This window comes from Sinohyriopsis cumingii, unplaced genomic scaffold (genome assembly GCF_028554795.1).
Source record: "Sinohyriopsis cumingii isolate HCF-2022 unplaced genomic scaffold, ASM2855479v2 utg000552l, whole genome shotgun sequence".
Classification (NCBI taxonomy): domain Eukaryota; kingdom Metazoa; phylum Mollusca; class Bivalvia; order Unionida; family Unionidae; genus Sinohyriopsis; species Sinohyriopsis cumingii.
The window spans coordinates 1,403,286-1,428,632 of NW_028315908.1; the positions used below are offsets into that span (position 1 = coordinate 1,403,286).

The following is a 25,347-nucleotide window of genomic DNA, read 5'->3' on the forward strand; positions in this document are numbered from 1 at the left end:
GGCTAAATTTATGATAAGGACCAGGCTAAATTCATGATAAGGACCAGGCTAACTTCATGATGAGGACTACCAGGCTCAGTGGCTTCACTAGGGTTGGTGTCACCCAGTGCATTAACTCATGGTGTCACCCCCATGGACCTCCTTCCTGCACAAAAATTCACAAATTTTATAGTCATTTTGGTGTCACCCAGTGTGGTCCACACCCCTCCCAGTGACACCACTACCCTGGCTAAACTCGTATAATAAAATGTTACTTTTTTCACTTAACCTTTAATATGTTAAGTACTTTATGCACCTCTAAACTTATGTGAATCCTGAGGCCATCGAAAAGATCAGATACATAAAATTCAACAAGATCTTAGTAACCATTTTTAACAATAATTTTGAAGGCTTGTTCCACTAATTTAACTGAATTAAGCTTGACAAATACAGGAGAAGCCAGCTCAAACTTGCTTCATATAACACAAAATTATGATATAACATGGTGACGTCATGGCTTCAGATATGTTTATTTGTTTGTGATCCTGATTGCAACACTAATCATAATGATAACAAATAGATCATCAGCAATAATTTGTTAAAATATGAAAAATATATATCTTTCAGATGATAATTAACATTTTCTGCTGTCGATATTTACAGAGAAATGGCAAATTATTTTGGAGCTAGGTATTGTCTTAATCTCCACTGTCACATAAAATTAGCACAGTGACTGTACTCAATCAATGGCTCAGTGCCTCTGTACAAGAACTGTGCCAAAAGGAACTCATACAAAGTAACCTATCACACATTCTGCAAAAACAAGTTAACACTTGACACTCTCTGTGATTTCCAAAGATAATCCTTCTAAAAATGTCCTTCATATAGTGGACACCTACCTGACATGGGCAACAAGGTTTTTTTGGTCAACAAGCTATGTATAACTGACATTATTTCCACATGTGTGTGCAGATTTGTCTTGGCTGTAGCTTTTCAAAGGCAGTTTCAAATGTATGCAGGTTTGTGAATACAAGCTTTTTTCTACAATTAGAGAGTCCAGAAATGCCAACCCTGATGAGTTCATCTCAGTAAGGCAGTTGATTTTTTTCCATAAGTTTGACCAGTTTTCAGTAAGGTATAACAAAATATCCTAAACTGCTACTGTAAAGCTGGAAAACGAAATTAAAAGTTTGGTATTCAAAACATGCAGCAATGATAAACATTATGTTCAACTGAAAAGTTTGTAAAATATGTGTTGACTTTATTTACCACTAGTACAGTTGCACAAACTTTAGTTCCAAACCCTGTGCAGCTCAATGGCTTGTTGCTGTCTCTCAACTTGATGCAATTCTTGGAAATTCTTTTTCCATTTCACATGACGATGGCAATCATATCTCCTGCCATGAGTCATACTCAAATTGGCATGTGATGTCCAATAAACATAATTGTGTCCCTTCCAGCTTTATTCACAAGGATCTGAATACATTTATTCTTCTGTGTTGATTATTAACATTTTCAAGAGACTTATTTTCCCTTTTATCTTAAACATGCATCACTTGCTGGACGCCATTTAAAAAAAAAAGTCTATATCAACAGTTTGATCATGCAGACACTTCGCATTAATAAATAGGTACAGTTTAAAGTGTCTGAGGAACTGCTATAAAGTTAGTCTGGTTCCCTGGCTAATTTCACTATTTCTAATATGAAATTCGGATCCAAATCAAACACAGATACACAAAATTTTCGGATTTTTATGCAATGATCATTTCCCCGTAATGTTTGATTTTATGCCACAAGTTAGTATTTTAAGGGTAGTTTTCGTAAGACTTTTGGCAAAATCATAAGAGTTGGCAGGTCTGTTAGTCATTGGATAATAACCAATTACAATAGCATAACAAGAAACTCTGCACAAACACCATGGAAAACTAAATTATAGACTCCCTTCAAAATAAAATAAAAAGTTGTTTCATGGAAATGTCGGTCTCCCTCATTTTAAAATTACTTGCTGACACAATTCCAAGTTAGTTTATCATCAAAGTGGACTCCTGGGACTACATTAGATATGCAGTACATTCTTGATTATCCAAAGTTTGCAGGACCAGATAATATTGGGGTCTGAACAACCCAAGGTCATGAAGGTTCAAGTGTAAATCAATACATAGAAATAAAACAAAGTACCATTTCATTAGTCTTGTTTTCTGTTTCCTTACTATATCTCTATGAATTTTTTTGCAAAACATGATCATAATAAAGGTCATCATTTTTGTGTGCTCTCATTAAAAAAATGACAAACTTGCCCAACTTCATGTTCTTTATCACATCTACTTGTTTGCCAATAATATTAGTGGTGAAGTCATTTCATGTGCATACAAGTGTTCACACAATAATTAAGGCATAATAATTTGTTCATTTTTTCAGCAAATATTATATCACACATTTCCCTTTTCATAACAAGTCTATAAAAATAAAATCCAACAAATACATAAACTGTATACAAATATTCACATAAATTCACTTGTCTCCACATACACATGCATGAACGTATGCACGCACACACACACACGCACGCACACACACACATATACAACCTGTTGATAGAGATCTTGCTCTTTTTGCAGCCTTGGAAAAGATTTCTTTTGATTTCCTTTTTGTAACCACTGACTTCATTTATATCTCAGTGTTCAATTTTTTTCTTCTCCTTATTATGCACAACAAGGTTTTTTCCTTTCAAACTCCAACATGTATTGTCAACATGCATTCACATATTCTGACACAGGGTTGCATCTGACCTCTCACTTAAGAAATCTTTCTTTAAATAATGTATTTAACTTTTCCCAGCTGCCTTTAGGCCATATTTGATGTTTTATAACAAGTTTCTGACTTGGAATCAATAATACAATTTCTGACATTGAAGGATGATTCTTTTTGTGAGTCATAAAAACATGAATATCACTGATAAACAAGAATATCTGTCAACAATATCATCAGTTCCCCACCAGTGATCTATACAATGTACTTCCTTTAATTCTGGAAGGGAACCAGTCTGGAACCTCCAAACTTACAAATCGTACAGGCCCAACTCCTTCTTATTTAATACACATTAGATACCAGAGTTGTCTTTATCATATATAAAAAAAACTTGCTTTCACTGTGAAAAATGTAGAACAAAAAATACATATCACCAAGAATGTAATTTGTGCTTCTAGGTTTCAATCTGTCTGTAGGCAGCTTCTTTTACAGATACTGCTCCTAACTGTTCCAGATATGACTGGAGTAGTGAAATATCTTTTTAGCACAGATCACAAAATTATAGTCCTCTGGCATTCAGTTTTCATTTAAACTGACCAATGTGTGTTCAGCCATTGCTGAGAGAATAAAGTTTGGTTTGAAATTTATAAAGTTTGTAGGGATAATTCTCAGCTTGACTGTAACTTCTAGGGAAGTATTTTTGAAGACAGGAGGTGGAGTGCAAATCATAATGTACCAGAGGCAGAAACCTGGAAATTGGTATCTAAACCAGCATGTCTTATCAAATTAGAGACAGTGTGGTGACTGGTTAACAAACCAGGCTCACAACACAAAGAATGTGGGTTTGAACAATAAAATCAGCCTGGCTTGGATACTGTGGTGTATCCTTGGACAAGGCATTTTACTACAATGGAAATGAATAACGTATTAGTATTGCTGTGCCATCAAACGCCAAAAAACCAAACCAAAAGCTATCAAATGATTAACCCCAATCAAAATAACTTTATTTAAAATCATTTAAAATTCAAAAATGCCCATACTAATTGCTCCGACTCTGGAGGGAGGGGAGTACATAGCCTTTTATCTATGATTTTCTGATGGGGGTAAGCAACTCATATAAATGCTAGTTTCCTTTTTAAGTAGGGATCTGGACAAGTCGAAATATCAATTAATAAAATCAATATATGTGTCTCAGCAACTGATGATGGCCAATATTACTAGTTTCCTCATTAGGCACAGATATGGACATGTCCATAAATAAACAAACAATGAATATTTATGTCTCACTAACTGCTGATGGCCAATATTCCTAGTTTCCTCATTAGGCACAGATCTGAACATGTCCATAAATAAACAAACAATGAATATTTATGTCTCACTAACTGCTGATGGCCAATATCCCTAGTTTCCTCAATAGGCACAGATCTGAACATGTCCATAAATAAACAAAAAAGGAATATTTATGTCTCACTAACTGCTGATGGCCAATATTCCTAGTTTCCTCATTAAGCACAGATCTGAACATGTCCATAAATAAACAAACAATGAATATTTATGTCTCACTAACTGCTGATGGCCAATATTCCTAGTTTCCTCATTAGGCACAGATCTGAACATGTCCATAAATAAACAAACAATGAATAGTTATGTCTCACTAACTGCTGATGGCCTATATTCTCAGTTTCCTCATTTGGCCAAGTCTGCAAATAAACAGAAAAATCAATATCTATGTCTCACTAAGTGCTGATGGTCAATTTTCCCCATTTCCTCATTTGACATGAATCTGGACATGTCCACAAATACACAAAACAAAATCAATATCCATGGCTCACTAAGTATGGATGGTCAATATTCCTAGTTTCCTCACTCGGCAGGGATCTGGACATGTCCACAAATAAAAAATAAAATCAATATCCATGACTCACAAGGTATGGATGGTCAATATTCCTAGTTTCCTCTTTCGGCTGGGATCTGGACATGTCCACAAAATAATAAAAAAATCAATATCTATGTCTCACTAACTGCAGTTGGTTGAGTGCCTACCTTGCAGGTATTAAGATCACAGCACTGTCCCGTGGCACACTTTGACCCCGGGGTAAGCTTACAGGTTGTAGCATTACAGCACTTATTGTCACAGCTCTGTAACAAAATGTATTTACTATGAGATTACAACTGCATTTAAGGTACTCAATACAGAGTGAATCAGGAGATAAATTATGAGATCCATGTGAAAGCCTATATTTCAATCAAAAAAAACCCCACTCAACAGAGATTTATTTAGATACTGGTTATACAAAAAAAGCATCTGATCAACATTGCAGTCTCTCTCTCTCTCTCTCTCTCTCTCTCTCTCTCTCTCTCACATATACACAAATACATCCTTAGTCCAGCATAATACTTCACCCATGCCACCATAACACCATTTCCACATAATTGTTATTTAAACATATCAATTGGCTGAATTTGAATACAAAAGCCATTTTCCCATTACTCAGGCAGAGGTATGCACAGACTGACAAAACACATTACTACCTGGGGAATCCACAATCATATTCCACCCTGCCTCCATAGGGCTGTTGCCACACACTTGACTCCCACACATCATGTCAGGCCATTTAAAAAAACAATAGCCCTTTCCAACCTCTCATACACACAAACACATTAACACTTATAATCCAGTCACACTATTCCCCTATTCCTTAAGGCTACTTCCACACACTAATCAATTACATGCCTTGTCTGGCTGGTGCAAACACTTCTAGTCCTCCCCAACCTGTCAAACAAACAGATAAGCATGCACTATTACACTTGGAATCTAAAAATCACATTATTCCCATGCCACCAATCTACTCGTATCTCACACACCTTCTCTGGTAAGTTTCTATCATAATAAGTCCATCCCCATCTCTAAGTCAGAGAGTCAAGGAATCAAATACACTATTACTTTGGGCATTGAACAATCTGATGGCTTCCCTGACTGTAAGTCCATCTCTCTGACAAACAGGGATGGACTAATGTCTTCAAGGGTGGTTTGCATACACTTGAGGTTTAAAATCCATTGCCATTTCTCAGACATACATACATATACAGTGACAGACAGATACACACATTATTACCTCTGGGAGTCCACAATCACACTCCTCCCCTGTCTCCATGAAGCTGTTCCCACAAACTGGTCCCTCAAACACCTTATCTGGCCTATTCTGAAGACAATAGTCCATACCCATATCAAATGCCTCACTCAAGGCCACATGGGAACAGGATGACCAGTTGGTGGGACTTGTGTGCCTTAAATAAATAATGATTATGTCATTCAAATGTTGATGTATGTTTATCTATTTACTGTTTCCCTACAGCGAATATGTGAAGTCACCTGATGCTTGTTTCCATAGGAAATAAGAATTACATTTCAGGCACAGTCTCAAATCTTGTGCATAGAGGTCTTTATTTATAAATAGTTTAGAACAAGAAGAAAATAAACCATGTATCTTAAACCTTTTGTTCCCTTAAGGTACACCTCCACCTTGATAATTTGTGCACAGCACAGTTCAAACACACAGACCGCAGTATAAATGAAGGTACAAGTAATCAATGGACCGCTGAAAATTAAGGGCATGCCATCTCAGCTGGACATAAACAATGAGAAGACAAGGGGGTTGGGGTACTGTTTAATACTTATTTTATGACTGCATCAGGAATAATTTTCAATAAAAATTTGTTTCTAATGAATTTGTTAAATTTTCTGTATAAATTACCATAATTTTTAAGATAACCAACCTTGAAAGATCATTCAACACATTACTGCATGAAGTTTCAACAGACAAGTGCAGCTGCAAAAACATAAGTGTCCATGCTTTTTGCACATAAAATGTGGATATATCTGACTGTTGGTGTTCATAGTCAATAATACTTATTTTCAAAAACTAGGGATATTTAATTCATGAAAACAAATACTAATAAAAAGAGTGATATATCAAAGTTTCACTTAACAATTTTGATCATGATTTTTTTCACATTTAACAATTAGTGGTAAATTATTTTGATACTTTCTTGGGCAAAAAATGGGATCCACCTGTCATGTCTGCATGTTAGGTAGGTTTGAGAATTAGCCGGGCACAAGTTATCAAGTGAAAAGTGAAGTCTGCTTCAGAAAAATTAACCCTGACTGTGCAGCTTCAAATGATGTATAGTCAAACTCACTTATCTCAGCCTTGGTTACCTCGAGAACTGGAGTATGTCAAGTGTTTCGGTCTGGTCAAGAAAAAAAATCATTCTTTGTTCTGTTTATATTTCCCCACGAATCTCGATCCCTGCTAAGTCGATAACCCTGTCATCTTGGGTGTATGTTTCAGTTCTCAGTTACATCTAGACCCACTTATTTTCATGAAGTGCAACTTTTAATGTCCATCTCGGAGAAATTTTTACAAGAAATGATCAGCAAAAGCAATCTACTTTCATGCACAATTTTGGTCAGTTACAATTTGCTACTAGTCACAAGTCAAAATTAATTAAAAAAAAGTACTTTTAACTCTAAAGTTTCTAATTTGGCACGTAGGAAGAACCGGACAATGTCAGCATTAATCTTACATCCAAAGTCAGGCTGTCTTTAAAAATTCAGATCCAGTGCTGAATATCGTCAAGTGAGTTAAAATATACAAATAATACAGTTTTAGCCTCTTGAACATTCTTCTCCGTGACTCCCTAAAAATCACAATCCTGCTAACAAACTAAGTTTTCATTTCCTGGAACTTCATTGCCAGATTAAATATCTTAATTCACTCATAAATACTGACAAGGATAACTCATTTTTAAATCTGATTTTACTGAAAAGTTACACTTAATTGTTTGAATAGACCTTATTAGCTACATTATGCAAATAAACATCTCTTCTGGGGGGGCCCGAGTGGCCGAGTGGTCTAAAGCGCTCTCAGTTACTGATCACTGCCATCTCACCTCTGTCTGCGTGGGTTCGAGTCTCAGATTCAGCCAATGTTGGTATGTGAGAAAGCTTGCCAGTAGCTTCTCATGGGTCGGTGGTTCTTTCCAGGGTTTTCCCAGGTTCTTCCTCTACCATTAATACTGGCTGCCATGTATAGCCTATCGTGTGCTGAAAAATGGTGTTAAACCCTACATCAACAACAACAATCTCTTCTGGGCTGCACTGCAACAGATTACAGAAGGTAGCAGCAAGTACAAGAGACATGCTGCCGCTAATCCTTTCTGTGATCTGTTTCCATGTATTAATAACCACTGGTCGACAATATGCTGGTCGTCTGTAAACTTAGTGTGCTGTGTTTACAGAGATGAAGTCAATGATCTGCTGAGGTGGCTTTAGCACTAAAGGCAAATTTGACAGTCATATGTGCTTTAGCCAAATACAATAGCTGATAAGGACCAAGGACAAGTATGGCTTATTAGAGACATGGGTAACTTCAGGTGTTTCAAAACCTTTTTAAGAAAACAATATCTTACCTTTCCTAAAAACAAAAGTGGCTAATTGGAGCTAAATCGTAAAAACACTTTTTGGTAATGTCCAAATCAAAAACAGTTTCTTTTTCAATTAAAACATCTTAATAATAAATATAAATTTAGACCACATGTGTGCATCTCAGAACCCACTGGAAAGAAAAAAAAACTGATCATTTCATTTTGCCTTTACAGTGTATTAGGTAAGGTCCGATGTTCATTAACATGCTTTTTTTAAATTCTGAGTTTGTCTTCTGTCCATACAATTTTATTACATCGACACATTACAGTGTATCAATTTCCATGAAATAATATCTCTAGCAGCTGTAGGTACATGCATATTGTATTTTGTTCCCATAGGCAAAGACACAAGCAAATTCATTTTGCATACACAGTGGTGGTAAAGGTTAGATCGAATTTTTTAAAATATTTCTTAAGGAAGTAAGGTTATTTTATTTACTTAGGAATACTGAACAATGATTATTTTACTGCAAAATATACATTGACTGTAGAAGTAAAAGAGAAAATAGAGTACATAATTATTGTACCTTTATTTCAGAGAGCACACATACATGTACACGCATGGGAGTACACCTCTCCCTTGATAACTTGCGCACATCGGGGTTGCAAGTTACTGATGGACCCCCAAAAGATCTGCTAGACATCAAGAGAACCAGGGGTTGAGGAAGGGGTGGGGGAGGGCTGTTTAATGACTAAATCAGCTTTTTACAATCACGTTGAGAATAACTGTCAATAAAGCACTTTTTCCGATGAAGTTGTTTGTTCTTCTGTATAAATTACATTTATTTTCAAAATGTTCAACATCTGAAAGATCGATAACATGATTCCACCTGGTTTCATCAACCAAGACAGTACACTAATGTTTTCATGTATTACATCACGTCCTTTTGTTTTGTTAAATAGTCTAGGTGATGGAGTGGTCAGACTAACTGTCAGATACACTACCAAACAAGATTTCTTTTTATCAAAAACACGCAACATTTATTTTGTGAGACAATCGTCTACATTGAAACTCAATATTTTTATTGCTCAATTAGTAAAATATGATGCCGTAATTTCATTAAAACTTTTTATCATTCATGAAGATATCTCTATGTGTGAATTCAGGAATTCTCTGAAACTCATTTTCCCCACAATGGTCCATATCTGTGAAACAAAGTTCTTTATTTTACAAAGTTTTCATTTCACTTGGTTGTCTTGCTCTCTTTGATCACAGTTATAAATGAGTCAGTTATTTTAAGGTATTTTAATTAGTTTACATACACAATAACATTTATAACAGTGTTCGATTGATCAACTGAAATGAGGTAACTGACATACGACTGTGGCCGCTGGTTTTTATGCATGTAGGTATTGTATGCCTTTTAACGTTTTTTTAAATAAAAAAATATTTTTATTTTTTTCCTCCTTTATTTGATTCAAAAGACATTATTAACATGATAACAGAAAAGGAGGCCAGCTTTTTATTTAGTGCAACAATACAACAAATGCTTCCGCTAGTCCGATATCAAAACACGGTAGGTACTTAATTGGGTTCTCAGAGAAATGCTAGCAGAAAAGCTGTTACGGTAGATTACACATTTTACATTTAATTACAAGAGGACAAATTGCATTTATGATGATTACCTTTAAAAGGAACTAAAAGACAGAAAAAGAACACAATTTTCAATTGATAAAAAAAAATTATGTTGGTATTTATTTATTAAAGTACTGCCTACACAAGGTGAAAGTGACATTTTCGTTGATCAAAATTTCCTTGAATATCGATTAATTACTATATACACACATGTACTAAGAATGTCATTTGGGAAGAAAATGTAACAAATTATATGACGTGTTAAAAGTTGATATTTCATGATGTTGATAAAAATTTGCAGGTCCTTTTTACAATTTTCAGTGATAAAACGAGCGACATATCAAAGTTTCCATTTCCAATTTTGATCATGATTTCTTCAAGTTCAACAAGTAGGGACAAATTTTGATGGTATTTTCTGGTTTAAAAAATGGGATCCACGCCTGACCCCACAATATAAGTGGGTTCACGAGTCACATGGGCGCAAGTTATCAAGGGTATTGTGTAATTTGTTAACATCACTGATCTTTTTGTATTGTCTGCTATATACAGCGGAGTTGAAATTCTGTCCCAAAAGTTACAAAATACTGCTATATACAGCAGAGTTGAAATTCTGTCTCAAAAGTTACAAAATCACAACACACATTACTAAAGTAAAACTGTATTTAAAAAAATAAAGCAATAATTAATCTTGAAACTATGACCTACTTGTTGTGAACGTTCCAGTCAGCCGAAAAGTTACAGGAATAAAGGTCAAGGACATCTTTAAAACTATGTTACCAGTTTTTATGAACCCTGATATTTTCGGACCCGGTTATGTCAACAATTTTTTTTACATCCCTGACATAATCAAGATAACCAAGTTTGACTGAAATTATTACATTATGATGCCATCTACATGACCACTTTATTTTACCTACTTGTACCTTGGCAATGTGAACAGTAGGAGAGAATGATTGTGACTCCTGTCTCTTATAAAAATAATAAAAAAAGGAGTCCTGTGAAAGAAAAATAAAAACAACAAAATATATACGAGATATTCTAAAATATTTAGCAATTTATAACTTTTTGTAAATCAATCACACACGCTTTCTGCAGAAGAACTGATACAATCTCTATGAACACTCACTAACATAGCCTTTTCTTTGAGCAATTTTACAATTTTACATTTTTTGGACATGTTCAAATAAGACAGAAAAAATAAACTTCATTTCAGAAATTTTGAGGTCACTTGCATGTTGTTTTTTTTCTTCTGTGTACTTTTGATAAGATAATTTGGTGATAGGGGGTGGTTTTTTGGGGGTACGTGGCTGCATAAGAACATGCCTAATCATGAAAAAGGAAATAAAACGGACAAAGCTTACTGATAAATTACAGTTAAAGTAATAAAGAGAACCAAAAGTCAATGATTTGCAACCAAAAAAGGAATCAAACTAAAATGTTTCGTAAATATAATCATAACCAATGTCAAGAAGTAAGTACTTGGGTACAAGAAAATTCTTTCTTAAGTTTTAGTGAAAAGAAAGGGGCAGGAAATGTTTAAAAAAAAAGGAATGCATGGCCAATATCTCTGCAAGATGCATAAACATTTCTGTGATTTAAGGAACGCGTCTCCTTCATTATAAACCAACATCCTTTGTTGTTTTTCTTATACATGTTTAACGAGCAGTGGAAATACATGCATGTACAATGAAGCGATACTTATCTAAACACATCAAGTAATAACGATTCTGTCCAGTAAATCAGTCATTCTTATAACTGATTCAAATCAAAAGCAGATTTAAATTCTGGGAGAATAGTATAGTCTAAACAAACAACCCAGATTACTGGTGCCATGGTATTCAGCTCTCTACTGTAAAAAAAAAAAGAGGTCCTGAGCAGTACATACAAGAAAACAACAAAAAAGCTTTTCACATCAAAGATTATATATTTTGTGGATTCCTTTATTCAGCAATCTCCATGCATACAGTGAGACTTCATAATTCTAAACATATTTAAATATATCATAACATGCAGAAAGACATATTAAAGGATGTGAAAATATAAATAATGGAAGATGTAAAACTTACAGATATCTAAGCAGACACAAGTGAATCTAGATTTGTAGGACTCTGCAAGAGAACTAATACAGTTGCTTTTGGCCTGTATTTCATACACTATTGTATGCAAATGTGTCTGACAGGAAAATTATGGCCACATTTGTAGCTATGTCAACAAATTTTATGTACATGTACATTATATGAGAAGAAAAAAGTCCTTGACCTGCATATTTGTATAAAACAACTTTATTTACTGTTCATTTGACTACTCAACTCCAAATTCTTCATGTGTGTGTGTATTTCATATGACCAGTGTATCATACTATGCTACTTCAATGCAATGTTCATTCTCCTTCCTCACCCAGCCAGTATTTTACATCCCTCTGTTGGCTGCCTAAAGGATGTTGCAGTGTAATTACTAAAAAACAGTAAAATCTATCCATATGGGACATTTAATGAAATACAAAAATGTATCCTTTCTGAACAAAACATCTTTTATATTCATATGAAAATCAAATTTTAGAAAGGAGTTCACAAATGTCATTCCTCATGTTCCATTGATATAAGGTCTGAAAATGTAAGTGGAGTACGTACTCAAAGCTGAGATATTTCCAGAGCAGGACCTTATGGTAAAATATTTCAGTGTTTCTCTTGCATATAATATTCCATTTAATTACATTACTCCTGATGTTAAAATTTCAGGTAGAGTGAATGCATTTGTCTATTACTGAACTTGATTTATCATTTATACTGGATTATAATGGAAGTGATGGGTACACACTATTTCGTAATAATACTGAACAAAGATTTCAGACTAAAATTAGTTTTAATATAGAAAATAATCTTGTCTTTGTCAAAATAGTTCTGCAAGTTACACACACTGATGACAAGTTCAATATCAAAAGCCAAGCAATGTGTCTTTCATGTACCAGTTGATTTTTTAATTTTCTGAAGATGGGTGGACAATTTAAAATTTACTAAACCCTAAGCAGAAGAATTCCATGGAATACAATGTTTCTGCCTTCTCTGTGTGTTTGGGAATCAAAAGCTAAATGCTAACCTCAACGCTGACAACACTGAAGATCACAATGCCATTTAATCCTTTGCACCATGTATCATTATGATTTATGAGATAGTTGTTGTTGTTGTAGGGTTTAACGCCATTTTTCAGCACACGATAGACTATACATGGCGGCCAGTATTAATGGTGGAGGAAGAACCCAGGAAAACCCCAGAAAGAACCACCGACCCACGAGAAGCTACTGGCAAGCTTTCTCACATACCCACATTGGCTGAATCTGAGACTCAAACCCACGCAGACAGAGGTGAGATGGCAGTGATCCGTAATGGAGAGCATTTATGAATAGCATTCAGACCCATATGATATATACCAGGAAGATCTAAAAAGAAGTCAGGATTCAGACCTATTTCAGATGGGCCATGAGAAATACAGGATTCAGACCCATTTGAGATATACCAGGAAGATGTATGAGAAAGGATTCAGACCCATTTGAGATGAATCATTAAGATTTATGAGAATAAAGGATTCAGGACCATTTGGGATGTATCATGAAGAGCATGAGAAAGACAGGATTCAGACACATTTGAGATGTGCCATAAAGGATGATTTTTGCAAGCTGTTTCAGATAAAGACTTAAGAACCTTTCACACTGAAATCAATGTCCAAGTGCTGTCTATCAAGTGACTTGAATGCATCTAAACACTGAACATAAACATGCAGAAGGCATACTGACTGTTCCATGGTAACCATTTTCAGTTAGGACCAAAATACTCTGGGATGAAGGTTTGTAAAGTTTCAAGGCAATTCTCCCTATAGTTACCAAGTAGCAATACATAACTTGTATTTATGGATGGACAGACACTAAACAGGCCATCACATATGTTCTTCTAGTCTTCAAAAAGCAGAGCTCATAATAAAGCTTCTTATGAATGCATGTGTGTGAGTGTATGTGTGTGAGTCAGTTTATAGTGATACATAGCACTGGAGCATCATGCCACATCATGTCCCACCCAGTCACATTAACCTGACACCAGGCCAACCAGTCCTAACACTAACCCCTTAATGCTGAGCGCCTAGCAAGGTAGCTGTTAGTGACAGTTTTATAAGTCTTTGGTATGACATGGCTGGGGTTCGAACCTGCAACCTCCTGCATCTGAGGCAGACACTCTAACAACCAAGCCACCAGAGTGGTCTTTCTCACAAATGCAGAGAACTCAAATAATTGAGGTGTGAGAGTAGCTTGCACTGTTATTATGTTCAAATGTAACAAAAATGGTCATTTTCCAAAAAGCAATTTCTTAAAAGCCACTGATAGAAGGTTTTTTACTTTGTTTTCACTTGACTTTCTGCCAGTGGTAAAAGCAACAATTCATGTCTGCATCACAGAATATATGACAAATCAATAGAGAGAAGCAAGTATGTTAAAATGGGATGAGGTGTAGAGAAGGAGAGAAATAAAATACAAGTCCAGATGGGTAATGTGAACTTGATCCATATTCTGGTGAATTGACAGCATACATTTATGAATTAATCAGATTTGTAGATTAATATTGGTATGAAGTTACGTAAGACTGGAACAATACTGTAACGAGTGATGCAAATGGCACTTGATATGCAGTCTCTTGACCGTTTTCTACTAATGACCTTGACCTTTCAGATAGGGACTTGACTACTGTATTACAAGGTGCTGACTTGTTACAACTTTCATTCAAATATCTTTTGGACATACAAGTGACAGCCTGGAAAAGGAAAGAGGCCACTGACTTGTATAAACATGTGACCTTAATCCTGAAGTAGGTGGCATGACTGAAATACAAGACACTGTCAAGTCACAATATACAGCTGGCTATAGTTTCATCAATATATTTTAATAGACTCATGATTAACCAGCAGTGCATCATAATGGGGTTTGGGGTGGATATTTACTACTGCATGTGAATTCTCCATATGTTATTAGAGATTTTCTTTTAAGATATTAGTGATACATGTTTAGCTCATTGGACCTTGGGCAGTGCAAGAGCATGTAGTTGTGGCAAATTAGTTGCTTTGTGGTTACATGAATTTTAACATATATCTTCTCCCTATTTTAGATAATGCGCCACTTCATAGGCATGTTCTCAGACTACCTGTGGTCTATGCAGTCAAATTATACTGAATTACTAGTTGGGTAATCCCATATTTATTATGCCTGTTGGAAATCTCTGTCAATACGTTTTAGCTATTACCATGTTGAAATTATATTACACTTGGCTTGTCAAGATTTGACATTTGACATTTAGTACCGGTTTCTTGCACAAATTACATGCCTTACCTCATTTAATACCAAATGTGTTTCTCCATCATGTGGTTGCTTGATGAAAACATAACGACACGTGTACTAAACATGAAGTTTCAGGTTGTTCGTGTTTTGCGGTAAAAGAAGTTTTCAACGATCGAGTCAAGTTCTTATGATGCCATTTTTGTTCGTTTGTGACCCATGACCTTGATGGTTTGATATTACAGGTATGTGGATTCACATACATTTACACTCAGATGAAGTCACAGTGAACTTACTGCCAACAATAATATCTGAAATATACAGACTTTATACAAAAATTGTTACAGTTATTGAGTAATGCAATTTGTTTTGTGCATAGCTGAAATCTTCCTGGCAATCCTTTTAGTATCATTATACCCTGTCAATAGTTTGTCACAGTTTATCCATTAGAGAACTGTTGTTCTGCTACTGAAAATTATACAGACAAATTAGGATATAGAGTTTTTGTCTCAGAGTTTTGTACACAGTAAGATATAAGATGTGAGAATATTTTATATGCTGGAATATATTGAACCTTATTCATATGTGGTTGACATTGCAAGATTTGCGCTAGACTGAGGTTTGCCAGTTTGCCACATCTCATTCGTTGGCAGATTCGGTCAGCTAATTGTGGTTAAGTACTGTCACGTGGTATAAAATTAAAGGTTATAAATTGGAGTGAAAAACAGTACTTGTCAGATAACTGCAGAGCATGGTCACGTTCAAAACCAGAAGTCCAACACCCCTTTTAGGTAATGACATATAAATTGCTAAATAATAATAATAAATAATAATAATAATAATAATAATAACAATAATAATAATAGTACAGGACTGACAAAGTAATAATAATACTCTGAATTATTTGGACATTATTTAGGTGAAAAGCTAGTAAAATAAGCAATACTTCGAACATTTGAACGTCCGAGTTTTTAACAATATGCAGAGAAAAGCATTTTCGAAAATTACGTAGAAATGTTAAGTAAGTAAATTAATCTTCAGAATTATTGTGCAGTTATCTCCCACCACATTGGTAACCTGGGTTAAACGAATACAAAGCAAATCTTCAACTCTCATCTGTTGGGGTCACTCTATGATTTCCAATTATTATTTAATTTATTTAACATTGAAACAGGCTATTATGTGCTGAGACATTCTATTGAAATGATCCTGGAACAAGACATCGAAACTTATCAGTATCTAATTGTTACAATACAAGAGTGAAAGCAACGAGTGTTTCAGGAGTATATTTGTCTTATTCCAATGAATATTATGTACTGGTGATAGCTTTCCAGTTTCTTAGTTCTTTACTGTTGAGTGGAACTTTTTCAATGAACCCTCCCTAGCAGACAGGAGGTAGAGGTCACTTACAATATCTTCAATGGTTTAAAACTATCATATGTACATGGATTGAGGTCACTGATGTGTATTTTCTCTTGCCATGACATTGACCATGACGTTGAATGCGAGTTTACTACATCAGACATGGTTAATAACTGGTTCAAGTTTCATTAAAATCAGAGATGCTGTAGAAATTGTGTTATGGATAGGGGTAACTCATCTATCTCCAGAGGAGCAGAGTATCATTGGTAGTTTGGGAAGAGAGAACGAAAGAGAAAACATTTAGCAGCCACTAGAGTTTCCCTTCCAAAATCTGAGATGATGACCATTATCTGCATTACCATGTTCTGTTCTTTTTTCAGTTAATGTCCAACCATCCAATCCTCTTCCAGCATGTTAACATGAACTGACAATCCTCAACTTTCCCTGAGTAGTCAGTTTCAACAGTTCTGTTACTGACCTTTAGCACTAAATTTCCACACTGCATGATCAATTTGTTATACCTCTCTAGGACAATTTGTTATACCTCTCTAGGACAATTTGTTATACCCCTCTAGGACAATTTGTTATACCTCTCTAGGACAATTTGTTATACCTCTCTAGGACAATTTGTTATACCCCTCTAGGACAATTTGTTATACCTCTCTAGGACAATTTGTTATACCTCTCTAGGACAATTTGTTATACCCCTCTAGGACAATTTGTTATACCTCTCTAGGACAATTTGTTATACCTCTCTAGGACAATTTGTTATACCCCTCTAGGACAATTTGTTATACCTCTCTAATTTGTTATACCCCTCTAGGACAATTTGTTATACCTCTCTAGGACAATTTGTTATACCTCTCTAGGACAATTTGTTATACCCCTCTAGGACAATTTGTTATACCTCTCTAGGACAATTTGTTATACCTCTCTAGGACAATTCCATCATATGGCCATCAGACTATCTGCATAAATCACATCATAGCTAAATAATATAAGTGCTTGCATGCATTTTTTTTAGAAACCCGTGATCATGCAATCTTGTAGCATCTCTGTAAAATATCTTCAGTGGCTCAAAAGTTAAGTTCCACACAAGGATGCAAGTCAGACCTGCATCTGCCCTTAGTGTGACCTTCACCTTGAGAAAGGTAACATGGCTATGGTATGTAACACACCATCTAGTCATGAGAAGGTGAACAAAGTTTCATTAAAATATCTTCAGTGGTTCAAAAATTAAATAATGGACTAGGATGCAGGTCAGAATTACATTTTACACTGCAGTCAACTTCACCTTGATGAAGGTGAATGGCTGTGGTATGTGACCACCATCTGGTCATGATTTATATTTGGGCCAAAGTTTCATTAAAATGTCTTCAGTAGTTCAAAAGTTATACTCTGGAATGGAATGTAAGTCAGAGAATTACATATTCTTTTGCTGTGACCTTGACCTTGAGGCAGAAGATATGGCAATGACATGTGACACATAATCTGATCATGATCCATGGGCAATGTTTCATTAAAATATTTTGGTGGTTCTTAAGTTACACTCTAAAGAAGAATGCAAGTTGGAGTTACATCTTCCATTCATGTGGCCTTGACCTACAAGGATACTGCATGGCTATGGTATGAGACACATCATTTAGTCATGATACATATTTGCACACAGTGTGGATCTTATAACACATTCAAAGATAATCAAAGTACAAACCATCCTGACATTTTATCCGCCTTGCAGACTAAATTACTACATTCAAAAATTTTGTTAAAGTAACAAATTTAAAATAAAAAGTTCTATCTGTTTTGACAGTTATGGGAATAGAAAGTTATGACATTTCAAAGATAATAATATATTTTAAAGGTATCTCAAGGATGTTCAAGGAAAAAAAACTTACTTCACACAATTTAACTTTCACTTTACTTCTTTGCATCAATTTTACAAAAAGTTTTAGTAACCTAAATACATGTAATTCTCTAGAGTACAAATTTAGAACCATTATCTTTGTTACTTGGGGAAAGACTGACCAGAGATGGGCAATCAGTGGCCTTAATGAATGAAAGCATCAAAGACTAAATTTGGGATTTAAAAATGATGAGTCAGCATATTTATCAATGCCATGCACAAAGCCAAAATTGCAGCTGATGCAAACTGTGACACTGATGCAAAGAAAAACTAATCATTTTCTACTATTTCTTTTCTAATTTTCTTCAACTAGACTCTCACATGGCTCTAGATGTTTTCTGTCATATGAGGGTCTCAAAAAATGCTTCATTAATCTCTGTTACCAACAGAAGGCACTTTAGTAAAACTCCACAGAAGTGAAACAAGACATAATTATCTTCCTAACTCAAAATTTGTCTAAAATATTTTCTGAAATTATTAAAAACAAACTGTTAAGGAAAAACTTGCAAGGATATAGTTTAACCCCCAATACAGGAGGTGTCTCAATAGCAAATGAAAATGGCATCATTCTACCATCATAATAATGAAAGATATCACTTCATATCATCAGCCAAAGAAATCGCTTTTACAATTTTTGAAAAAGTCATTTTCTCACATAAAGAGAAGAACTCCAGTTTGTATCAGCCCATCATATGGTGGATATCTCAGGAAATCATGAGAGAGTCTGGTTCAATGAGACTATTTCTTTTCCTTTTACAATACACACACAGGATTTCTGTAGTCCAAATGCTTATCAAAGCATGTATGTTAATCAATCAAAGCTCATCTGCCAGGACAAAAAACATAAACATCTAGGTTACAGAGTGAAATAATTTGTGAATTCACTTTTAGATTCTTTGACAATAAACAGTGGAGAAGAAATTATCAAACAATGTTTATGTTGCATATGTACTATGACAAGTAATTACCTTTTGATGATGACAGAAAATTACATTTGAGGAATATGGAAAAGTAATTACATTTAGATGATGGAAAACTAATTACATTTAGATGGTGAAGGAAAAGTAATTACATTTAGATGATAGAAAACTAATTACATTTAGATGGTGAAGGAAAAGTAATTACATTTAGATGATAGAAAAAAGCAAGCTCATTAAGACATGTGGCATGTGTTTCAATGTCTTCATTTCTTAATATTTCCTCTTAATCTTAAATAGCTCACACAGGCATCAACAAAAATATTTCCATAAACGTTTTGTAAATTAAAAACAAATATCACCATTAATAATAGGAATTTTACAAATAAAATTTCACAAGATAAACACCAATTTATGATTTTGCTATTTGACCTCAAGAGTTAAGAAGAAATGGTATTCAACAAATAACAGTCCATGCTGTATAGCATTTGACTGATGATGAGGCACACTATACTGTATTTATGTTGTAAAGATGTATCCAACTGAAACAGACTGTTCCGACCAAGATTTCATGATCTGGAATGTTCCAATTTATTCACAAAACAGCTCTGGTGAAACAAGACAAGTGGTAAATTTTCACAACAACTTTTTATGTTTTACTTCTGGAAAGAAAAAAAAATATGCTGCATAAACTTTAATCATTTAAAATGTTTAAATATCTCTTTGACTGTTTGCAATGCGCTAGAATCCAGAATGCTCACCTACCCACCATCTTGTCATGTTTTCGTAACTGAGGGTAAGGCCCAGTTACACCTTAGTCAGAACGATGATGTCACACAACAATAATCAAGTTGCTAATGATGTCAACCAATGACAAATAGTCTGGTCAATCGTGTCAATGAGTGAAACATTGTGTATTTACATCATTTTAATTCCAATTTTCTTTTACTCTATAAACATGCTTGTAAGACAAGCCCGACTGGAAAATACAGAGAGGCAACTCTGCCATCTGCATAATACACCAGCAAATCTGGATTACTCCAATTTACAATGAGTAGTCAGTAGAACAAACAATATAGACCCTGATCTGCTGGTGTGATATGTTGCTTGCCGCTGAACTCAACTTACAGGTATGTATACACAGTACCGTATTAGTCAAACGCAAATATCATAAATAGGTATTTATACCATGAACTTCTTTTATTCGGAAATGGAGAAGCACAGGACTTTTTCCCATTGCAGTATAGCTTTATACTATTGCAGGTGTAAAGTTATATAACACAATTTGTGGACCGGCAATAGCAAATAAAACTACATCACATCTGATTGTTCACCTTTTAAATGAATATGTACACATGAAACCTGTTATTACAACAGACAATGTTTGTAAAACCATTCCCATAGTTAGAGACAAAATATATGTGAGAAGATGTTCAGAGGCATTGAAAAACATAACAGAAACTTATGGTACCCTTTCCAAAATAATTTTGGTACTTACACTGAATATTTTCATTGGGAAATTGCAGATGAAAATGCTAACTGAAACTAATGACATAACTTTCTGGTCAGAAGCAAGCAAAGTAAAGGACAGAAAAATCCCATTACCACTGAAAAAATGTGAATTCACAAATGATTAGATTCATTTCAGTTTCAAACATGAGTGTCAATCAAAAAAGCCTTACCGTTGGTCACTTTGGCTGAAATAAATTTAGGATGAATCTAGGTATTATCTAGGTTGCATGAACTATAAGCTACAAGTAAAAGCAACTTCTTAAAATACATTTTGAATGTATCCATTTTTGAAGTCTTTATGGAAATTATATTTTAATCAGAATGTAAATTTGTTTTCAAAGAAGGATTATTATTCATTTCTTCTTTAATTTATGGTTTTTATAAACTATAAAATACACGAAAATTGATACCCCCAAGAAAAATAGTTAATTTACAGTAAATCCATCCCATGTGTTGAGTATACTCTGAATTTAGTTTCCTTTGTTTTCACAATGGCTCAGAGGCATTGCATTAGTGAAAAGTTAAATAAATATTCAATAATTAAATCTTGTCAACGAAAATCTGGGGCGAGTTTTTTTATTTTTTTTAAATAGCAAACAAACTAGTTATTTTTTGATCTACAAGATATCTAAACACTGAGAGAGGATAAATTACTTGGACAGTATTGTACAGTTGACAGGATGCTCTTTAAAGGGTTTATCAATCTGTAATGAAACATTCAAATGAATCGCTCATTAGCGAGATGAGTGCTAATTAAGGAATCAATTTAGAACAACTCTAGACCTGAGTCTGTAAAATATGTATGCCCCAAACACCCACTACAGAAAGTCATTTAAAAAATGGAACAAAATGCTGTGAGTGGCATGAGAATCTATTCATGTACATACATATGCATATATACAAACATGCCTAACAAATTTAATTTCTGTCTGTCACTTGGTTTTTGCATAATAATGTAAACAAAGTTTTCACCAAAGAAACGTCTAAGTCCAAATATTTTCTAAAAAGAGTTTTAAAAAAACAACAACTAAAAGTAATCGTGTTTTAGTGGAATTAAAACTGAGTTCAGTTCCACATGAAAACATGTCAAAAAATCTCATTGTCACTGGTTTTGAGGCAGCTGTGATAAGCTTTCCACCAAAATATGTCAAAAGTTTAAAAAAGTTCAAAAATGTATTACAATAAGAGTTGAACGGCACCCACAGGATTAATAGTCCTCAACACAGACCCTAGTAGCCATTTCAAACTCTGGAGATCATGGATCAATGGGTCTCAATGATGTGGACCTTTGGTCAAAGTATATGGTCTTGAGCCAGAGTTACTGTGCAGAAACCATTGTTACCTTATCAGACTTATTATGAATGCCTGACCTCTTGATTCCAGAATCAATCTGTATTTTTTTTATTACCCTATGTGCATGTCATCCACAAACCTTGGTAAAGTTGTATGATTTAAAGTTTAATTTTTTGTGGAATTGTTTTCTTTCTTTGAGTCAGTGAACTTAAACTTTGATGACCTTCTGACCCTAAACAAAATGCTTCTTCCTTGCCCCAAGTGCAAGCTATCCACAAAATGTGGTTCAGATCTGTGATGTAGTACTAATGTCATTATGCTGAAACCATTCTTCTTTTTTCAAGGTGACCCAAAAATCAATAAACTTTGTTCTTTACCTCAAGAGCTATGCACAATGCAGCGTCCATATATGTGATGCAGAACTAATGTTATTGTGAAGAAACCATACATTTTCATTCAGTCACTGTGAACATTAACCTTCGACCTTTTGGCCCACAAATCAATAGGTTTCTTCCTTAGACCAAGTACAAATCATCCACTAAGTTTGGCCAGATCTGTGATGAGAACTTATGTTATTGTGTAGAAACCACATTTTCTAAAATCTGTCACAGTGACATTTGACCTCTTAACACAGAAATCATAGCTTCTATATGTCTTAAGTGTAATTACTCCATAAAGTCGGGTCCAGGTATTAGAGATAAGACCAATATTATTGTGCAGAAACCATTCCTCTCCTTTCAGTCAGTGACCATGACCTTTGACTGTTTCCATCTGAAATCAATACACTACTTCCACACTTCAAATGCAAGCTGTCCACAATGTTTGCTCCAGGTAAGTGGTCTTAATGTTATTGTGTAGAAACCAGTTTCCTCCTTTCACTCACCGTGACTCTGACCTTTGACCTTTTTGTGGCCAAAACTCAATAGGTCTTATCATTTACAGTGCTTGCAAGCTATTAACAATGTTGATCCAGATATTTAAAGAGTACCTACTGATATCATGCAGAAACCATCTGTCAGTTTTCAGTCACAGTAACTTAACCTTTGGGTCCTGAAATCAACTGACTTCTTCTTTACCCCACGTGTAAATCATCCACACTACCTTGTAACTGTAGATGTTAGAGAACTCAAGTTATTGTGCAGACAATAAAAAGTTAATGGACCAAGGGGCAAATAGATGGATAGACAGAGTCATAGCATTATACACTCTGCCCATAGGTAGGCTTATACAAATACAAAACAAAAAAAAATGTTGTAATGTCATGAAAATCTAATAAGGTCACACACACACACACACACACACACACACGCACATATATATATATATATATATATATATATATATATATATATATATATATATATATATATATATATATATATATATATATATACACACAACAAGAAATTTGTTTAAACAAGACTAATACACCAGCCAATATGACACAGCTGAAAGGCAATGTTCTATGTCAAACAGACCATAACATTTTGCCTCTAAACAGTATCTAATTAGGTTTGAATCAATAAAATGTTGCAAAATTACCGAAGTGGAAATGCAAATTTAAGCTGGAGCCATCACACTGTAAAATTCTACCAAAGACTGTTAAAATCAAATCAGACGTAGGTCATCCTAATGTAAAGCCAAATATCAACCTCTTTTAAATCCAAGAAATATTTCAAAAACTATTAAATGGAAATTGAGATGCAAAGCTCTTTTTCAAAAAGGGGTCTTCAATCTATGAGGATTTGTTAGAAAATCAAAGCTGACTTAAGTCTTCTCAATTTAAAGCCTCATGCAAAACTTTATTTAAATTGAACATCAAAAGTTATCAAGAGCAAACAAAATTCATGACAGGTGACAGGATGGATGGACATGGAGAACTCAGTAAGCCTTCTCCACAAATATGGCATAAAAATGACAACCAAAGTTCATTTATCTACATCAAGTACTTTTCATGCAATCATGGTAATGAGTTGTGGATAAATGGACAAAAGGGAGCTATCAAGCAGTAGGAGCATACAATCAAACAGGAATAATTATGCCCTCATGAAGATCACTGCCACAGATGGTTATACTGGATGTACAAGCTGGACTTTAATGTAACCCTACTGCCAATAGAATCTTATGGAACTTGCAAAATGTTCTTAAATATGGAATCATTGATTCTTTATGGCCATAACTTCTGTGTGGTTATGCAAAATAAGAATTTTTTTCAACCATGAAATCAAGCATAGTTCTATATTTTTAAAAATGGGCCTCACAGATATTTTACAAAAAGAAAATAACTGTTTTAATTACATATACAAAGATAACAGACGGTGTTGAAGCTAACAGTTTCACATTCTGGTACCTTTTTTACCTTTGCTGGAATGCTGACTTTAAGCTAAGCTACCAGCACAGCCAGGAATTGTCAGATAGGTTGTATCATAAGATGCATCAAATAAATGTATCCAACAACTGTCTTTGATACAATAATGTATTATACAATATGTATCATGAGAGTATCACATTCACAAATGAACTATAACAAATACACATGCCTCCAAGATGATCTTTTTCTTGTAGCCTTACTACTGGTCTATTTAAATATTTAAATCTGAAATTTTCTGGACACTGATAAAAGGCTTTTTGTGGATACATTTGGAGGGGGACATAAATTCCTTGTTGGATCATTAAGTTTGTGGTTGTAGCAAATTACAAATCTCATGGAAACAACCCACAAATAAAACAGAATCTATAACATGGTCAGCATTTTCAAACTTGCTTTACCTATACAAATTTATAGTGGAGCATGTTACTGGGTTATACAATTATATATTGTGCATGGCAGTCTATTCTATTAGGTGATATGGCTAGATGGGTACATCTCCTGTTATAGAAGTTCAGCCACTCTGCCCATTTGCCATGATAATACCACACAATGCAACTTACCCTCCACTAGTGGCAGCCATGATGCATTTCTCCTGTGGACATTTGCAATAGGTGTAGTTATCATGGTCCATACCAAAGTTATGACCCATCTCATGTGCAACTGTGGCTGCTGTCTGTACAGGTGTGCCAAGATTCTGACAAATTAAGAATTACCAACAATGAATTAGGCTCCAAAAACTCAATTCTTCATTGGTCACAGAGAGGTGTGATTAAATGTTATTACTAGACTGTGAGCTTATCAAAGAAAAGTAAATCTCACTGAACATGCAATGTCTGGAATGTATTGTCTTTCTTCTAATATTAAATCAATCAATAACACACTTTT

At 34.6% G+C, this 25,347-nt stretch overlaps 1 protein-coding gene across 1 annotated transcript in view; it reads right to left on the reverse strand.

Moving 5' to 3' along the window:
- Window positions 1–25,347, reverse strand: part of LOC149773827 (disintegrin and metalloproteinase domain-containing protein 9-like) — a 108,897-nt gene that overhangs the window by 43,102 nt on the left and 40,448 nt on the right. The window contains exons 11-14 of the mRNA XM_089945981.1: window positions 25,023–25,156; window positions 20,969–20,983; window positions 5,844–6,015; window positions 4,771–4,866 (exon numbers count right to left, since the gene is read on the reverse strand). Of these exons, the coding sequence (XP_089802107.1) occupies window positions 4,771–4,866; window positions 5,844–6,015; window positions 20,969–20,983; window positions 25,023–25,156 (417 nt within the window). The remainder of the gene's footprint in view (window positions 1–4,770; window positions 4,867–5,843; window positions 6,016–20,968; window positions 20,984–25,022; window positions 25,157–25,347) is intronic.